This window comes from Myotis daubentonii, chromosome 18 (assembly GCF_963259705.1).
Source record: "Myotis daubentonii chromosome 18, mMyoDau2.1, whole genome shotgun sequence".
Lineage (NCBI taxonomy): Eukaryota > Metazoa > Chordata > Mammalia > Chiroptera > Vespertilionidae > Myotis > Myotis daubentonii.
This window is the reverse complement of record NC_081857.1, coordinates 7,967,017-7,986,706: the sequence shown is the minus strand read 5'-3', so window position 1 is coordinate 7,986,706 and position 19,690 is coordinate 7,967,017. Positions and strand designations below refer to the sequence as shown.

General features: G+C 55.8%; 1 protein-coding gene across 2 annotated transcripts; it reads right to left on the bottom strand.

Annotated features, from left to right (window-relative positions):
• Positions 1-314: 314 nt before the first annotated feature.
• PRELP (proline and arginine rich end leucine rich repeat protein) lies at positions 315-16,517 on the bottom strand. Of its 2 annotated transcripts, none has more exons than XM_059675471.1 (3): positions 16,344-16,517; positions 5,287-6,248; positions 315-2,857 (listed from the first exon to the last, which is right to left on the bottom strand). In XM_059675471.1, the coding sequence occupies exons 2-3, from the start codon at positions 6,230-6,232 to the stop codon at positions 2,685-2,687; spliced, it is 1,119 nt and encodes a 372-aa protein (XP_059531454.1). In that variant the 5' UTR covers positions 6,233-6,248; positions 16,344-16,517; the 3' UTR covers positions 315-2,684. The 2 variants fall into 2 exon arrangements, with proteins under 2 accessions (XP_059531454.1, XP_059531455.1); XM_059675472.1 differs by having other exon boundaries at positions 16,354-16,516.
• Positions 16,518-19,690: the final 3,173 nt, after the last annotated feature.

Here is a 19,690-nt window from a genome sequence, read left to right as displayed (position 1 = left end):
CAGAGCTGAGCCTTTGGGAGACGCTCAATCATTGGCATCTGTGGGTTGAAAGTCCTGGGCCTTTGGGCCTCCAATGTAGCTGTCAGATTTCTGGTCAGACTTTGGGAATAATTTTTCACGAGAATTGTTAGTTTTGGGGGAAAGTCACCAAGAAAAGGCTTTGGAATCGTTTACTTAGAGTTTCTTAAGACTAAGACCCTTTTCCCACCCATCGATTCAGAGCACGGGGAAAGGGGGGTGGCGGGAGGAGGAAGGGGGCGGCAGAGGGACCTCGGGGGATTATTCCCGACCTGTTCACAGGGCCCAGTCCAAGCTGGATGCTCTCATATTCCTTTATTTCCTCTGCTGTGAAGCGCGCTGCAATGCGGGAGCTGGTTCACAGAGCCACGCGGTCTCCCAGGAGGACAGCCATATGGACAGAGTACACACAGACACCCACCTGTGCGGCTGGGCGTGCAGAGGCAACAGCACCGGGCCCAGCCTGTGTGTGCTGCGGGGGGGGGCTTCCTGAAACCCACGGGAAACCAGCACAGCGAGTGTGTGGGCAGTGGGGGGACAGAAAGAGGGGGTTGCTTTCAAGTCAGTTTAACTGGAATCCTCTCTGGCTCACAGCCGCAGGGAGCGATGGAGGGAAGGGGTGATGGTGCTTGTGTTGCTGCTGGGTCTGCAGGGGCAGGAGAACGGCCCCCTCCCGGAGCCACAGGGCTGTGCTCCCCGAGGGCCTCCTCAGAGGGGCTGAGGTTAAAGGTGTGACCAAGGTGCAGAGGGGGCTTATCCAGGCCGGAGCACCAGGCTGCTTACAGCCCCGGGACGGCACTGACCCTAAGCAGGAGCCTCGGAGAAGCCAGCTGCAGCGGAAGATGAGGCCCTCATGGGAGCAGGGGAAGGGGGCTGGGATAAAATGCACTCCGTTTCTGTAAACTAGCACAAGAGGACAACGAGAAAGAGTCTAATGGGAGCTTCTTGAAGTTAGGGGTCTAGCTTAATACAAGTTCTTTAAAATCTCTGGACCTTTTCTAAACCTGTCTTGAGGGGAGGCACTGAGTACCACTCATTTCTAGAACATCCACGCCAGCCACCCGCACACACCCTCGGGGACTGTGGAGGGGCAGCACCCCCTAGAGGCAGGCCAGAGGAAGGCCTAGGTGAGTCAGCCCTGGGGCCCAGGTCCCCTTGAGGCCGGCCAAGCTGCACCTGGGCCAGGCAGGGAGGGTGGGAACCTTGGGGGAGGGACAGTCCGTCCAGGGAATAAATAACTGCAAGGGAGGGAGAGAACGCGGAGGACTTGCCTTGCATTGAGCAAGGGCCCAAGTGGAGCCGCAGAACGGAACGTGAGCGCTAGAGGGGCCTTGGCGGGGTGTACAGCCTGTGGGAGCCGAGAGCGGAAGGCGCGGCAAGGTCAGACAGCAACCGGGAGCAGACTGCATCCTCACCTGGGCCCCCAAGGTTCCCACCATTGCTCCCCCATCATGGAACAATCCCCCCCCCCCCCCCGCCCACCGCATTCCCAACTCAGGGCCACTGTAGCTCTGTGCCCTTCAGACCCAGAGGAGAGAGAGACCATGCACAGGGCCCCTGGCTCTTCAAGTTGGGAGTCCTTGACCTTGGGAAATCACCCCCAGGGTGGTGAAGAGGAGGGGCCATCTGTGTCCCACATCAGCCACCAGGTGTCACTGATGTGTCTGTCTTAGGGGGAGGCCAATGTGCACACGTGGAAGAAGCTTCTGGAAGATCTCCGGGTGCCCGCCCCTTCTCTCCGGTTTCCCAGGAACCTCTCTGGGTCGTCCCCACTGACAGAGAACAGATGGGGGGGGGTGGCTCTACGCCCTCCACTGGGACATGGTGATCCCCAGGCATTAGGCCTCTTGTTCAGAGTGGCCAGGGGGCTGCAGGACCCCTTTGCACCCCACGGGCACGTCCCAGGGCTCTGACTCCCACCCCACTCCCCCTGGCTGATTCCTGGTTCCCCAGCCAGGCTTCTCCTGGACTGGTCCTCCCCGCTCTTCCTCTCGGAACAAGGAGGCCCCGTTAGGAGGGTGTGAGCTACGTTCACCCTGGAGAGAGAGGGCCCGGCTCCTCCCCGTGAAGAGTAGGCCGGGTGCAGGCCCTTGCGGGAACCTGCCCTTCTGCCCTCCCCGGCCATGCCCTGCCTTCCTTTCTGGAGGACACGGGCCGGCGGCGATGTCTGGTGCCCGTGGACAGGTGGCGGAGCAGCACTTTGCAAGGCAGATCCTTGGCCAATGGGACCTGGGTGCTGTGGTCCTTTGGGGCCAGAGCTGCCCACGCAGGAGGAGTCCCTGCAGGGCTCCCTGAGCCTCACCTCTGGGCCACTCCGGACCGTTTTCTTGCTTCACCAGGGCCGAGATCCAGATGTCAGTCCAGGCCCAGACTTACCCAGGAGTGACGGGGAGGCAGGGCGAGCAGGGACTATGAAATTTTTAAACAGACACCTGTGCTCTGGGCCAGAGGGTCAGCATGCAGTGGGTGTCTCTGGGCTGGGTGGACCCCCCCAAGGCCTGGGAGGTCTCAGTCCTGAGGCTGTGGCTCATCCCGCCTCAGGAAGGTGGGCTGAGAAAGGCAAAGCAGGGAGAAAGACAGGGAGACAGAGAAGACGCGTGGTGGGCCCGGCGCCTGGGCCACCAGCCTTCAAGGGCGATCGGAGAGGACGCCGGGCAGAGCGAGGCCTAGATGACCACGGACTGCAGCAGGCGGAAGCACATCATGAGGTCCAGCGGGATGGGCGGCTTCAGGTAGTTCCCGTCCAGCCTCAGGTAGCGCAGGTGTGGCACGTTCTCCAGATCCGAGAAGTCCCGGAAGGTGAACAGGTTGTAAGGGCAAATCTGGGTCCCGTTGATCTCTACGGAGAGAGAAGGGGAGAGGTGAGCAGGAGAGGAGGGCGGGGCCAGGGCCGAGGGCACTGAGATGAGGAAGGAGAGGGTGGACGACTGAGAGTCAGGACTAGACTTCTCCCGGGAACTGGCCGACGGTAGGAATGTGTGATGCTGGATAGTCGACCCTCACCGCCAGGCCCGGTTACTCGTTGTAAAATTAATCAAGTTGGAATTGATCCACAGTGGTTACTGGAGATTTACTCTGAGGAGTCACGGAGGAAGAAAGCTGTGAGTTGAGCCTTCAAAGTTGGGTAGGATTATAGCAGGGGGAGGCCTGGGGCTGGGGTTTTGATAGAGGAACCTATTTGCAAAGAGTTGTGGGGGCCAAAAGGATCACAGGAGAATCTGGGAGTAGTGAACAGCACAGTGTGATGAAATGTGATGAAATAGGGAGAGTGAGCTGGAAAGGTGAGCTATGGCCCCAAATTATGGTCGGCTTTCAGCGATTTCACTAAGGACAGGCTTTGATCTTCAGCCTGAGGACTGGTATTGAACAGGGCTGCTGTTGTGACAGGGATGGTAGGATATGTGAACTATGGTGTCCTGGGGGTGAAATCTGGAAGGAGCCTATACCGTAGAAAGATGGACCTAGCTGCAGTGGGGAGAGAGTGGGGTGAGGCGAGATCTGAGCCGGCAGGTGGGTGTGGGAGGGTCCTGTGGCCTGGACCTGAGGCATGTGGATGGGCAGAAGGTGGTCCCAGTAACTGACACAGGGCTGCCAGGAAGGGAAGGGGGTGTGGGGAGGGCACAGGACCCGAGGGGCTGGCTGAGCCTATTGATTCTGACGTGATTACTGATCCTGGGCTTTCCAGTGGAAAATGAGATTTCATTTTCTCCTTCACCTCTTGCTAGATGACATCAGATGCAGCAACGAAATGAAGTTTTATTCCCCTAAGCCTGGCCTCATTTATCATCGGCGGGGCCGTTGTTTTTCTCTCTTCACCACTGGGGCAGCAGAGAGAGCCTGACAGGGATTTTCTTACAGCCTCTGTCACGTTGGCCCGTCAGGGGGCCGCCCTGATGCTCAGCTCCCGGACCGGAGACACGGTGAGGGTGCGTTGGTTTTTCCGAGTTCACCCTCAGGAGGCTGGCTGTCCCAGAAGCCTGTTCTTCCACCGGGACAACCTGTCAGTTATGTGGCTTCTGGCTATACTTTCGGCCTATCCAGCATCCCGGGGAGCAATGAGCGGCCTCCGTTTACTCCCTGAGTTTGCTTCTTGCCAGATGTTAGAAGCCCCTCTCACTCTGTAATTATCCCAGACGAGTGAGCAAAGCCTGTTCTCCCCACCACTTGCTTCCAGGTTGTAGACACTCAACAATCTCCCTCACCCCGTTGGGCTGGGCAACTAAGGGCTCCTACAGTGATTTGAGGGGAGCTTCCCTTTCCCTTTGGCCCCTTCATCCCTGCAGCGGCTGCACCCCTGATGTGCTTCCATGGCCAGGTCATATTGGTGCTTTTGATTTTAAGCCTTTCTCCTGACGCTCAGCTCAGAGCTCACATTGCTGATGGAAGCAAAACTAGTCTGTTCTCTTGGGCTGCAATGGATACCCCATAGCCCAGGACCCCGTAAAAGCAGCTGAGGGGAGTCCTGCCTTCAGCGTACCGTCTTACACAGCTAGCTACTCCAGCTCCCCAGATGGACTCTGAAAGCCCCCCACACCAGCGTGTTTTCCTGGCTGCCGCATTTTCACCAGGGGCGGACCCGGCATATACAGGGGTGGGCAAAAGCAGGCTTACAGTTGAAACAGCGTTTATTCTGTAGTATTATTTATTTATTTATTATTGTATTGTTGATCATTATTATGAACCTACTTTTGCCCACCCTGTCTGGCTGCCTCTCTGTGTGTACCTTTTATAGATGCTTCAGAAGCTAGGCGCAGACTTGGGGGGATGCCATCTCACTCAGCTGCCAGTGTCCACGGCGGACAGGCCCGGGCATTTCAGAGAGGGCATTTATTTTTTATTTTTTTTCAGAGTGGGCATGTAAATGTCACTGTTCTGCTTTTAGGAGAATGTCCAGGACTGTATTCCGTGTCCACCCTACCAACAGATCTGGAGGGCAGAGAAGTTGGGGTTGATGAGAAGAGATGGAGGAAGAGAAGCGAGCACCCTCCAGCCATGGCATTCGGGGCACGGCATCCACGTTAAACGACTACATCCTCATCCCAAGTTGATGATATTATTACCATTCTCACTTTACAGAGGAGGGAACTTCCCAGGGAGGCCAACTATCTGTCCAAGCTCATGCAGATAGAGAGTGGTAAGGCCGTGGTTTGAAGTCCAGTGTCAAGCAGGGTGTCTCTTGCACACCCCCACCCTGAGGCTCCTGAGAACAGGCTGACGTGGCGAGTCCCCAGCCTCCCGCCCCGGGCCTGGCCCCGCCTCCCCACTCACTCTCGATGTGGTTGTTGTTGAGGTACAGGTGCTCCAGCTTGTTGTTGATGGCGGGCACGCTGCTGATCTTGTTGTGGGACAGGTGGAGCACCAGCAGATTGGAGAGGTTAAAGGAGTTCTTGGGGAGCCCCCTGTCGGACAGCTTGTTGTAGTTAAGGCGAATGAAGGCGAGGTTGGGGAAGGCCTTGAAGTATCCGTTGGGGATGGTCGCGATCTGGTTGCTGTCCAGGTAGAGCTGGTGAAGGGCTTTGGGGACCTTGGGGGGCATTTTCTTCAGCTCGTTGTGGGCCAGGTTGAGCTGCATGAGTTTCTTGAGGCCCTGGAAGGTGTCAGGCTTGAGGACGTTGTCGCTCAGCTGGTTGTGCTGGAGGTCCAGGAGCAGTAGGTTCTCCAGCTTGCTGAAGACCCCCGGGGGGATCCTGGAGATCTGGTTCTGGCTCAGCCTCAGCTGCTCCAGGTTCCGGGGCAGGGCGGAGGGCACCTCTTTCAGCTGGTTCTTCTCCATGTAGAGGAACGCCAGGCTGGGTAGCTTCTCCAGCACCTTCTGGTCCACCTTGCTGATCTTGTTGTTGTCCAGGTTGACCCACCGCAGGTCCGAGGCGTTCTTGAAGGACTCCACTGGGAGCTCGGTTATGAAGTTGTTCTGGAGATAGAGGTAATGGATGCGGGGTGGGATGACAGGCACCTTCCTGAGGTTGCGGCTGTCGCAGTAGAGGGCAGATGGGAAGTCATGGGGGCAGTAGCATTCCCGGGGACAGTCAGCAAAGAGAGACGGAGGGCCTGGTGGGAGGGGAGGAGGCAGGTCGGTAGGCTTCGACGGTGTGGGCCTGGGCCTCGGCCTGGGCCTGGGCCTGCCCCCGGGTTTTGGTCGTCTTGTTGGCTGACCTTTGGTCACTGAGGCCAAGATGAGGAGAAGTGGGAGGAGCAAGGAGAGAGATGACCTCATGATCCGGGTGATGCACCTGCAGGGAGAGATGCGGAAGGTCATTAGCCAGTTGGGCCTCAGCATTTAGAGGCCATGACTTTGCAGTTCAAGTGGCCGGGACGGCTCCCGGGGGGGCTCTGGAGGGGCCTGCGGAGCATTTCCCTGTTCGCCTGTATCTAGCAGGTGAGAAAGTAACCAGGGCTCGAGGGTCTGGGTTCCCTGCCGGAGGCCTCGCCACCCAGTGTGCTCAGCCCGCTCTGGGAGGGAGCCCTCCTGCAGAAAGCACACCTGGGGGTGAAGCAGGAGTCCTGCGCTTGCCCTCCAGCCCCCAGTCTCCCCCTCTGCAGCGTGAGAAAATCAGTCCTGTCCTCGTAAGAGGGAGTTAGGGCATATGAGCCATGGGGGGTGGGGTGGGGGGTTACAATCCAGACGTGTCCTTAGAGATCACACAGCTCAATGGTTTTCAATGGTGCCCCATTTCTATGGAGGGAGGGAGACCAAGGAGCTGGCCCTGGGACACCCAGCTCACTCCTGCGCCAACCTGAGCAGCTCTGTGTTATTTTAATCTGATCTATATCTATATCTATATCTATATCTACATCTACATCCATATCCATATCCATATCCATATCCATAATCTATCTATATCTATATCTATATCTATATCTATATCTATATCTATATCTATATCTATATCTATATCTATATCTATATCCACATCCACATCCACATCCACATCCACATCTATCTATATCTATCTATATCTATATCTATATCTATATCTATATCTATATCTATATCCACATCCACATCCACATCTATCTATATCTATATCTATATCTATCTATATCTATATCTATCTATATCTATATCTATATCTATATCTATATCTATATCTATATCTATATCTATATCTATATCTATATCTATATCTATATCTATATCTATATCTATATCTATCTATATCTACATCTACATCCACATCCACATCCACATCTATCTATATCTATATCTATATCTATATCTATATCTATGTCTATGTCTATGTCTATGTCTATGTCTATGTCTATGTCTATGTCTATGTCTATATCTATATCTATATCTATATCATATCTATCTATATCTATATCTATATCTATATCTATATCTATATCTATATCTATATCTACATCCACATCCACATCCACATCCATATCTATATCTATCTATATCTATATCCATATCCACATCCACATCCATATCCATATCTATATCTATCTATATCTATCTATATCTATCTATATCTATCTATATCTATATCTATATCTATCTATATCTATATCTATATCTATATCTATATCTATATCTATATCTATATCTATATCTATATCTATATCTATATCTATATCTATATCTATATCCATATCCATATCCATATCCATATCCATATCCATATCTATCTATATCTATCTATGTTTAGCCAAAGCACTCATTTGAAAAATAAAGTTGCATTGCTAAAAACTGGTTTGAAATCCACCAATGACGCGCAGACTCTACTGTTTATAAACACTGAGTACTGGAGGGAGGAAGTGGCTGCCGAGGCCAGGAAGTTATTTCGTAGCAGGGCCAGGGCTCCTGCCTTCCAGGGTGGGGCCCGTGGAGATTCTGGGAAGGAAGGAAAGTGCTTCAGACACGTGTGTGTCCCCCCTGCTTGTCCCTCACCCACTGCGCTCGGCTCAGCGAACACTGGCCCTTGCCAGCAGGACACACACCAAGAATTCCCCCACAGATGTGGAGGCTTCTGGAAAGAAAACAAGGAAGAGCTTGAAAGCTGTGGGGAAACCACTTTCATTTCTTGTGGCCTGTTATTGCTGCTCTCTCTCTCTTTTTTAAAAAAATATGTTTTTATTGATTTCAGAGAGAGGAAGGGAGAGGGAGAGAGATAGAAACATCAATGAGAGAGAAACAGCGATTGGCTGCCTCCTGCACAGGCCCCACTAAGGCTCAAGGCCACAACCCTGGCATGTGCCCTGACCAGAGTCAAACCCACAACCTCCTGTGCATGGGATGGTGCCCAACCAACAGAGCCACACCGGCTGGGAGGGATGGCTGTTCTATGCGCTGGAGTTGGTCTGTGGAGGGACCAAGAAGAGCTTCCCGCTAGCCTCAGTGACAGGGGAATAGGTTGCTGGAGGATATTTTGGGGTTGCCCTTCCCATTGTCCCCAATGGGACCATGTGGTTCTAGTTGAACTAAGCTGGGAAAATAGCAATAGACTCAGGCTAGCAGACGCATAGTGGCAGCTCCCACAGGCCTCTCCCCTGGCCTGACTGGGAAGGGCCCGGGAAAGGGGTTCATGTACCACCCCCTCCCCAGAGCCCTCATCCTTATGACAGCCCTCTGGTCTCCAGATCGGGTCGCCATTCCCACAGTGCTTCTCCCGGCCGCTCTGGCTGCTTCTTCACAATTGTGGTGTCTGCCCCGCCCCCTTCAGGGACCTGGGACACCCTGGGGATGCAGGCTTCCTGGGGTTCTCTGAGATAGATTGGGCTGGAGTGTGTCCCCCGCTGCATCCAGACCCTGTGATCACTGCCTCTGTCCAGGCCACCCGCTCTCTTTCCTTTGAGCCCGCATCCACTGCATGAGTGGCTGACTCGGTGCCGGCTTTGCTCAGATGAAGACAATAGAAGCCCCTCACCAGCTGCTCAGTCCCAGCCAGGTGCTCCGAAGGAGCTGAACGTAAAAAGAAACAGGAGAGACGGCAGAGCTCAGGCCTGGAGGGCCGGAGGGAGTCTCCCACATTTTTCACATGCAAACCTGACTTCCAGCCTGCATACATGTGCACACACACACACACACACTTCTCTGCATACACACACACACACTTCTCTGCATACACACACATACACACTTCTCTGAGCACACACATACACACTTCTCTGCACACACACACATACACACTTCTCTGAGCACACACATACACACTTCTCTGCACACACACACATACACACTTCTCTGTGCACACACATACACACTTCTCTGCGAACACACATACACACTTCTCTGCGAACACACATACACACTTCTCTGCATACAACACATATACACCTCTGTGCACACACACATACACACTTCTCTGCACACACACACACACCTCTGTGCACACACATACACACTTCTCTGCACACACACTTCTCTGCGCACACACATACACACTTCTCTGCACACACACACACTTCTCTGCACACACACACACACTTCTCTACGCACACATATACACACTTCCCTGCACACACATACACACCTCTGTGCACACACACATACACACTTCTCTGTGCACACACACTTCTATACCATACAGAGGCAAACTCATGTTTGTACGTGCTCTGTGTGCCTATGTAAGCCCGTGTATATAGTACCCTGAGCACAGGAAGGAAGGAAGGAAGGAAGGAAGGAAGGAAGGAGGAAGGGAGGGGAGGCAGACAGACACACTAGGAGGAAGCAGGGAAGAGGTTGCCTGCAGCCTCTGTTGCCTCTCCACCTCCCTCTAAAGTGGTCTCTGCCCAGGCCGGCTCCCCCACGGGGACCAGGAGGGCCCCTTTCCTGGGCCTCCGGTCACAAAGGAGCTGCTGTTGGATTCTCGCTTTATCTACGGTCGGGGCTACAACAGTCCCAGGACACATGAGAGGACGGGAAAGAGAAGACAGTCATCGTAAAACTACACTTGGAGTCTTGTGGCCGGACCAACGCCACTTGACGAACCATGAATGAATATTTCATAAGTCCTGTAATTTTCTTGACAACTAGAGGCCTGGTGCATGAAATACATGCCCTGGGAGCGGGGGGTGGGGGTGGGGGCTCAGCCTGGCCTGTGCCCTCTCACAGTCCAGGACCCCTTGCTTCTTACTGCCCACCTGCTCACTGCTCCTTAGCGCTGCCTGCCGTGGAGGAGGGAGAGGCTCCTGCCACCACCACTGTGCTCACCAGCTGTGAGCCCGGCTTCTGGCTGAGTAGCACTCCCCCTGTGGGAGCGCACTGACCACCAGGGGGCAGCTCCTGCATTGAGTGTCTGCCCCCGGGTGGTCAGTGCGCATCATAGCGACCAGTCATTCTAGTCATTCTGCCATAACGGTCACTTAGGCTTTTATTATATAGACTAGGGGCCCGGTGCACGAAATTCGTGCACTGGGTGTGTGTGTGGGGGGGGGGAGTGTCCCTCAGCCCAGCCTGCCCCCTCTCACATACTGGGAGCCCTCCAGCGTTGACCCCCATCACCCTCCAATCGCAGGATCGGCCCCTTACCCAGGCCTGACGCCTCTGGCCTAGGCGTCCGGCCCGGGCAGCGGGGATCCGCAGCTGCAGCGGCCCCACGATCGTGGGCTTCGCTTTAGGCCCAGGCAAGGGACCCCTAGCTCCCGGGACTGCCAGGTTCGACCGTGCCCAGCTCCCATCACTGGCTCCACCCCTACTTCCTGCTATCACTGGCCAGGGCAGAAAAGGCACCTGATTCTCCGATCATGGCTGGGGGGCAGGGCAAAGGCGGCCCCAGGGCCGCCTTTGCCCTGCCCCCCAGCTCTTAGCTCCCCCCTGGGTTTCCAATCACTGTCAGTGGCAGGGGGCTTCTTCCTGCTTTCCCTTTCACCTCCCTGCATTGTGCCTACATATGCAAATTAACCGCCATCCTGTTGGCAGTTACCTGCCAATCTTAGTTGGCAGTTAATTTGCATATAGCCCTGATTAGCCAATGAAAAGGGTAGCTCGTACGCCAATTACCATTTTTCTCTTTTATTAGTGTTGATAACACCATCATTTTGCATATCAATTTTAAGGAGGCAGTTAGAGCATTACTATACCATAAACAAACATTTTTAAAAGCCCCAATTGTTGTGACCCTGGAAGTTTTCATTTGGGCATTTATTTTCGTATCCCCCAGAAACCTGAAACAAACAATCTCTCACGATGGGAGAAGCCCTGCCCAAAAGAGGCTCCCAGTTTCCTGGCCTTGCTCTGTCAGCACAGCCTCTGCCGGGTCCTGGGCCCCAAGTTAAGCAGGAAACCGGTCCAGAGCTTCCAGCGGGAGCCCACGCTGCGGGTGACCCCGGCCTTGCCAGGGGTGTTTCTCAGTGGCTCCAGGCCTCATGGGTAGGAGTGACAGGGTCACAGCTGAGTCACAGCTCTGCCTGCACACCAGACCCCCACTCCTTCCCTCAGAAATGAGCACAGGCCTTCCTCACCCCACCGCCCGCTCTCCCACACCCTTCAGGAAGTTAGGATCTGCCCACAGTCCTGAGCCTGTACATTCAGACCTCGGGGGGGCTGGCCAGGCCCCACCCACAGCAGATGGGGGCTCCCTAGGAAAAGCTGGGGGCGCTGCTCCCCGGAGAGACTGGGTCTGTTAACTCCCTTTCTCTTAGCCTGTGCAGAACCACCCTGTGTGCTCGTGGGCATGCGAGCCGCCACGCCTCTTTCTGGGGGAAATAGCGTTCATTTCTAGGGCTTTTCTCACCCGGCAACGCCTCTTCCCGCTGGGGCCTGGCCCTGGAGGGAAGTCCTGACAGCGCAGCTCTGGCGTGCACTGTCCTGTCCTAAATCCTGAACTCCTCGGGGACTCACCGTTCCCCTGCCAAAGCCAAGGTCACGCTTTCTCATGCTGCTGCCTTCCAGAAGCTCTGCCCAATCATAGGCTCTCCTAGGGTGGGTCCCAAGTGTGTGTCATTTTTACATTTCTCCCGCCTCCCAGCCTTCTGCTGAGCTCAGAGCTCGTCGCTGAGCGCTGGGGGGCCAGACGCGCGGCCCAGCGGGCCCGGTTCGCAGGCACTGGCTCTCAGGACGCTGCTGCTCTGGGGGGACTGCCATCGCTTTGCCCGGCTCAGAATTCAGTCTCTCCCTTTAAGAACATTTCCTAAGCGTGTTTGAAGTGTGAATGTCAGTTCCAGGATTGGAGATCTGGGCTTGCATCCCGCCCTGCCCCTCCGCCCCAGGCCTCAGGCTCCCATCCCTGTGAGGATCAGATGAGGTCATGCGCACGAAGGCCTGTCACAGCGCCTGAGCTCTGCAAATGGCAGGGGCTTCGCTCATCCACCGACTTGTTTAGAAAAGAGCAGGTGCCCCAGAGGCTGGTTGTAAAGCGAGCTCGCCTCATCTCTATCTAGCTCGGTGGTTCTCAACCTTCCTAATGCCGCGGCCCTTTAATACAGTTTCTCATGCTGTGGTGACCCCCCAACCATAAAATTATTTTCGTTGCTACTTCATCACTGTAATGTTGCTACTGTTATGAATTGTCATGTAAATATCTGATCTGCAGGATGTATTTTCATTGTTACAAGTTGAACATAATTAAAGCATAGTGATTAATCACAAAACAATATGTAATTATAGATGTGTTTTCCGCGATGGTCTTAGGTGACCCCTGTGAAAGGGTCGTTCGACCCCCAGAGGGGTCGCGACCCACAGGTTGAGAACCGCTGGTCTAGCTCATGAACCCATTCATTTCACGTTCGAATGCCCAGGACTGGTGCAATACACAGGCTCGGGGCAGGGCTGGGCTGAGGTCCACACGGGATTTCCAAGTCACTGGGGGAAAGTTGAAGGGTAATTGGTTTTGTATGGAGAGTCGGGAATTGGGGTTGGCTGGACACACGTTGGGTGTGTCTCCCCGTTAAAGGAATACTCCACACGGCTTACTGGCATCCTTCTTTCTTTCTTGTCAGATTCCCTGCCTAGTTGGTCACCCCTAAACCTCCATGGCTTAACCCAGCCACCACCCTGCCGTGGGAAATGGGGCTGCCTCCTGCCCCAGAGCCACACCCAGGGACATGGGCGTGACCCTCATTCTCGATTCCCAATTCCTGATTCCCGCCTTTCTGTTCTACATTCCAGCTTCTGAGAGCCACCCTGCAGCCCAGGGGGAGGGGGGAGCCAGGAGGGTCAGGCGGTCTCTGCCCAGGTGAGCAGGAGCCAGGCAGGCCGCCTCGGTTGCCCTAGAGCAGCCATGGGCAAACTACGGCCCGCAGGCTGGATCCGGCCCGTTCGGCTGTTCTATCCGGCCCGCGGAGCCGAAAGAGCAGAGGGTTCTCTTGCTCTCCCCTCCGCTCCTTCACCAGCAGCAGTGTTAACATGGCAACGTCGGGAAACACGGCCGCAGCTCCTTCTTCTGAGTCCAGTTTAAGAACCCACTGTGGCCCTCGAGTCACAAAGTTTGCCCACCCCTGCCCTAGAGTCTTGCAGGCCTGTGAGTAGGGCTTGTGAGGCCTGAGGTGAGGGGAGGGCTGATATGGGCACACGAGGATGGATTCAGTGGGGACACTGTGCAGCTGCCGCTTTCCTGGGGGCGCAATCTGCAGCTGCCACTTACACACAACCCGCAATCCGGTGTAAGTTTTGGCCGACATAAGTTTTAGCTTGACTGGGACTGTGGGGGGAGAGCTTCGCGGTGCAAACTCTCCCCGGGAGGAGGGCCCTCCGCCTGCCCACCACCCCCTAGTCGCCCAACCTGCTCTCGGCCTCAGTTTTATCACCTGCGAAAGGGGTTAATAAAATTGGCCCTATCCCTGCATTCCTCACCCAGTTGTTGTCAGAGCAAGTGTGAAAAGTCACTTTAAAATGTGCTACAGATCAAAAAGTGCTAAAAATCAATATAACACTAGGGTGGAGAGACCATCTGCCTCCCCAGCTTCTACCACAAGGCAAAGTGTAAACAGAGGGAAGATATTTTGGCTTCAGGCCACCGGTGCAGAGGAGCAAGTTTCCATTGGAGGGGTGGGAAGGGTGGGGAAGGGTGGAGGGGTGGGGGGTGGAGAAGGGTGGAGGGGTGGGGGGGGTGGGGAGGGAGAAGAGGGCACAGCACTGGCTGGCTCTGCTCCTGGACTCGCCATCTCCCGTCTGCGGGCCTGGGTGCTTGGGGATCAGGGGCCTATCCCTATAGATACCCTTCAGTTTCGTCACTGGGTGCTCTTGGGCAAACCTCTGACCTTGACTAAGCTCAGCTCACTCATCTGTAAAATGGGCACATTAAAACCTTTCTGTGGTGATTTGAGGGTTAAATGAGTAAATGTGTGTAAAGTGAGTGCTCCCTGAATATTAAGCTGTTGTTAGGAGCAATGGGGTGGCTTTCTCTCCAGCCTGGCCGGAGGGCAGCTCAGCGCCCCACCAGGTGGAGGCATCCTGGCAGATGGGTAGGGGTTCATGGGTCCCCTCCCTCCAGCTCCTTCACACAGAGCGACTTCCTCTCGCTTAGGGCCTGTGTGTGAGACCACAATGGGGTCTGAGAACCAACTAATTGGAGAGACTGGAGAGACCATAGAACCCCCAGCCACCTGGACCACTCACTCTGCCCTCCAATACACTATCCCCCCACCACCCCCCGCCTTTCTGCCACAGGTGAAGGGATGTGGAGGGGGAGGCACAAAGGTGGCTTCCCATGTGACCCATGATTCCCATCCCAACCTCCCACATCTGCTTTTTTGGCCCTTCCAGCCTTGAATCGCCCCTCACATGCCCAGTAAATGGGGATGCCCACTGGGCAGACCTTGTCGTCCAGCCCATCTCCCCGTGAGGCCATCAGAACAGACAGCGATTGGGCGGGAGGAGAGGGGTCTGGCGGGATGGGAAGGGGCCCAGCGCAGTGCCCCAGGCTCAGGGCAGGCAGAGGAGCAGGTGGGAGGAATCTTTCTCTCCAGGATGCTCCTTGTGATGTGGCAGCCGGTGCTTGCAAGGAGGATGGAGGGGAGAGCTCACAGGGGATCTTTCCTGGGTCAGCACCAACTCCCACTCCCCGAGGAGGTGGCCCACGTGGGCGCTCTGGTCCTCCTCCATCAGATAGTCCGTGTCCAGGAAACCACAAAGCCCTTCTGCCCAGCCAGCAACGCCATGAGCCCCGGGCTCTTCGGTCCCCACACAGGTCTCCCTCAGGCGCCTGATCCAGGGTCTCCAGCCCTGGCCGGCCATCTGTACTAACACAGTGACAGATTCCCAGGTCTGTGTTCAGCAGGTCGGGAGCAAGGGGTCCAGACTTCTGTGTTTTCAGTAAGTCCCCTCGCAATCCCCCCTCCCCTGCCCCCAGATGACTGTGAAGATCTGCAGCCATATCTGGAGGCCCTGATCTAGCCCTCCTCCCCTACCCCCCCTCCCCTCCCCTCCCCTCCGCCTGGGGACAACTCTCCCTTGTTGAGATGGACAGGGGTCACCTATTTGGAAACAAGCCCCATTCAGTTACCCCTCCCGTTTCCCCTCCCTGACTCACTGAGAAACTACAGTACTATCGTTTTTTCCTCTGCTGCAAAGACTCCTGGGATAATTATGAAATGGTTTAAAGAGAGCTTTTGTCGGGCTGCCTGCAGAAAAGTGAACTGCCTCCTGAGCTGGGGACTGGGACCCCAAGGCTCGGAAGCTGGATCCTTTCTTCTCTTTCTTTCCCAAAGCCAGTGGTTTGGACCAGCGAGACAGAACCTCAGAGCGGCCGGGCGGGTCCTGTGCAGGCTGGAAAGCGCGGTTTTCTCCCTCCGACCCAATTAAGGTCTAAAGGACGAGGAAACCCTCCCGACTCCTGTCTTGTTCATGTCCTCCCTGCTCTGCCTACGCTCAGCACATGATCTTCGTTGGCTCTGCCACCTCAGTGGGAAGACACGCTTTCTCTGCTCTTATGGCCGGAGAGGCACATGAGAGGGTGAGACAAGATGCAGTGTGTGTGTGTGTGTGTGTGTGTGTGTCTAGCTCTGCATGTCACATGCAGTCAGAGTGTGTGTGTGTATTCGTGTGTTTGTGTGTGTGTGTGTGTGTGTGTGTGTGTGTAGAATGAAAGTGCAGCCCCCGTGCAACTTGTGTGCGTGCCTGTGACAGTGTGTGACAGTATGTGAAAGGTGCAGAGACGTGGGTTCTGGATTCCGGTTTCTATGGAAATACGTGATGTGTAAAAATACTACGTGCAGCATAACTCCGTGCTACAACAAACATCTGTACCAAGAAAGTTCAACTTTTGCAGCCAGCAAATACACAGGGAGAGGATGATGGCGAGAGGGAAGAAGCCACGAGGAAGGCTGACGTGAGCTCATTTGAAAGGAAGCAGGAGACGGAGATGAGATCAGTAACCAGCTGCCCAGGGCAGGACACTGGCTGGAGGAAGGGGGCTTCCTCCCCATCTCCCCATGGGGCTTACCTGCACACACCTGCCTCTGCTCCCAGCTCCGGGTGAGTCCCCGGCAAGGCTCACGGCTCACGGCTCCCTCCGCTTCCCCCCACCCAGCGGTGGAGCTGTGGCAGCAGAGAGCCCGCTGGAAGTTCTGACCTCCCGGTGGTGTGAGCGTGCTTGTGTTTGCCTGACTGTTCTTCTACCAGATCCTATTGGGGTGGGGAGGCTAGGTTAGGGGGAGGGACAGGCCGATTGGAGGGAGGGAGGGGAGGAGGGAGGGAGGAGAGCAGAGAGGGAGGGAGCTTGGGAAAGGAGGAATGACAACAATAAAGTCTTTATTTGGCAGCCAAAGCTCCCAAAGACTTCGTCCACACATCATGCCCACTAACAAACTCATCTTTAATAGCATTTCCTTCTGCCGCCGTTGCTTCTGGGGGGGAGACCGTTTGACCCTTGTTTGGAAAACAAGCCAAAATAACAGAGGAAAAGGCACCGAAAAGCAAACTCTGTGTGGGCCAGGGCTGGATGGCTGGGTCCACACCAGCCGGTTTCATCCCGCCTCCTAACAATTTCATTCTACACCACACACACACACACACACACACACACACACACACACACCACACACCCCCCCCCCCACCACACACACGCACACACGCACGCCCGCGAGCGGGCTTCTCCCTAGTCACCTGCACGTCCCCCGCTCCCCTGGGTCAAATTTCCAAACCGGTGAGGGGTGTGGGGCATTTTCTCTTTCCCTCCGTCATGTCATCTTCTTCAGGAGGTTGCTGAGGAGCTGGTGCCTCCCTGAGCAGTGAGCGGGCACAGGAGAGAGATAGCCTTGGTTTTGTTGCCAGAGGACCAGAGAGGGAAAAGCCTGGCCTGGAGTCACACAGCAGACTACGGCAGAATTAAGGTTTGATCTCAGACGAGGTCACTGCCCCTCGCCCAGGTGGACAGTGTCCGTGTCTCCTCTCAGCTTCCCCGTCTGTGTCACACTCAGGAGAGAATTAGGGGCTGCATGGCCATCACACAGCGACAGGGAGGAATCCAAAGGTCCCCGGTCCACGTCATCCCAGGAGAACCGTTCAAGTCCGACTATCCCTCGGCCAATTTTCCCCAATGAAAACATGGTGATGCACACGGAGCAGCCCATCCAAACCTCCTGCCACCCCAGCCGACGCCTTAGGAACGTCAAAGACACTCTTTCTGCCCGCAGGCCCATGGAGCCGCCGCCAGCCCTCCCAATCGGGGTACAGAACATTAAACCCGGGGCCAGCGGCCCTGGACGCCGCCATGGACAAGCGAGCTGATCGTGGGCAAGGCACTTACTCGCGTGGAGCCTCAGTTTCCTTACCTATGAAATGGGGATGATTCCCACCTCACAGGTTGGAAGATGACAGGATGTACGTATGAGAGCACTTTATAAACTGGATGATGTTAGGATTAGGAGGTGAGTGTGGCGAATGGTAGGCAGCCTAAGAAACAGAAGGAAAAATAAAACGGGGACCTTCTCTCCCCACCTTGCTTCCATCCCAGAGCGTGAGCTTTCCTCACCTGCTGGGAGGTCTGGCAGGAAGTCAGTGCGACCCCCTTGGAGTCACAGGCGCCCTGAATGTGCCAAGCCACTCGGGCATTTTATTTTTCATCCCAATGAAATAGGCCCCCTCCTGCAGCCTGAGGACACCACCCCTCGATTTGCTAGTTTCCCTGAGTGGGTGGGTGGTAAGAAAGGGGAGCAAGGTACAGTGCTGTGCAGGGGGATGGGCCAGGGGTGGGGGGAGGGGTTAGACAGGTGCAGGGGGTGTGACTGGATCCATTTCCACGGGGCCCCTCCAAGTGCCCAGAGTCCACGCTCATCAGCATGGCCGATGGCCGATGGCCGGCTCCAAGCCCTTCCCCAGCCACTGTGTCTGTCCCTCCCTGGTCTTTCCCTGGCCCGGGCCTCGCAGAGGGAATTGCCATGAAGGAAAGAGAGCATCCGGGGCTGTTAGGGATGTCAGGACTGTGCTAATTGGCGGCCTGTGGGTCTCATATGGCTTGAGGACGCGATAGGTTTCTTGATAGCGTATTCATAATAAAGCCTTTTTATTACGGAAAATTTAAAACATACACATTTACTCAGAATGGTGTTAATAACCCCGTGTTCCCCATGCCCCACTTTCACTAGTACCAACTCATGGTCCATCCTGTTCCATCTCTGCCCCATGCCCCCGCCCACACAGCGCTTGAAGCATCAGTACTTTTTTTTTAATCCTCACCTGAGGATATTTTTCCCATTGCTTTTCAGAGAGAGTGGGAGGAAGAGGGAGAGAAAGAGAGAGAGAGAAACATTTATGTGAGAGACACATCTACCGGTTGCCTCCTGCAGGTGCTCCGACTGGGGGTGGGGATCAAACTGGAAACCCAGGTCGGTGCCCTCGCCTGGGACTCAGACCCGCCCCCCTTTGTGCACGGCCGAGGCTCTGCCACTGAGCGCTGAAGGGTATCAGAGCTTCACCTTGGCGATGTCTCTCGTCTTTCTGGCCTCAGCCCGTCCCGTGACATGCGAGGCTGTGCCAGCACCTCTGAGTTCTCACCGAGCAGTCGTGTGAAGGGAGCCTGAGGCTGGGCTCGGCATCCAGGGTTGGAGTCCCACCCTGCTGCTCCCCAGCTGCCCAGCGAGCAGATCTCCGCCGCCTGCCTCCCAGGTCACCCTGCCCACCTGCCGCCGAGCACACCCAGGCCGGCCCAGGCGCCGGGAGTGTGGTCTGGGCGATGCCCGGGGGCTCCCTGGCTCCCTACAGCGGTCCCCGACTCCCCTCCAGGAGGAGCCCCCCTCCGGAGTCTCGGGGACCCCAGGGTGGCTGCCCTCCAGGGGGGCCTTCTCTCTTCCTGGTGTGGCGAGGACATGAGGTGGGCTCTGGGGGAGCGGTGGGGAGTCAGGCTGCCCAGATGCTAGGAGGGACCCACTCCTAGGAGGGAGCTGCGGGGGTTTGGGGGGGAGGATGTGGGGCAGAAAAGGGCAGGGGGTGGGGGGCTCTGCCACAGTGGCGGAAGCCTTGGTCCCAGAGAGCCTGGCGGTGCTCACACCTCCCACCGGGTGGCCATCCCCCCTCTCAGGCTCACTGCTTATTGGACCCTCAGCGACGGCTGCTGGTTACAAGCGAGGGCTTGAAGCAAGGGAAGAAAGGGCACGATTGTGTGTGATCCTTCCCATAGAAACACAGGCGACTTCTAGCAATGCAGGCTCCCCCCGCCTCCCACCGCCCTGTCCCCGAGATTCTGCCGGGAAGGAGCAGTGTGGCCTGAGGAATTTCGGCTCCGACTGCCCTGCGGTCATCAGGCCCACAGGGGCTGGCCTGGGACCGTCACCCCTCACCAGTGGAGGCTCA

Bases quoted from the DNA above. Each gene is read 5' to 3' on its own strand.
- PRELP (XM_059675471.1), bottom strand. From the start codon at position 6,232: ATGAGGTCATCTCTCTCCTTGCTCCTCCCACTTCTCCTCATCTTGGCC. The intron at 2,858-5,286 runs GTGAGTGGGGAG...CTCTCTCCGTAG, and splicing joins CAACAACAACCACATCGAGA to AGATCAACGGGACCCAGATT.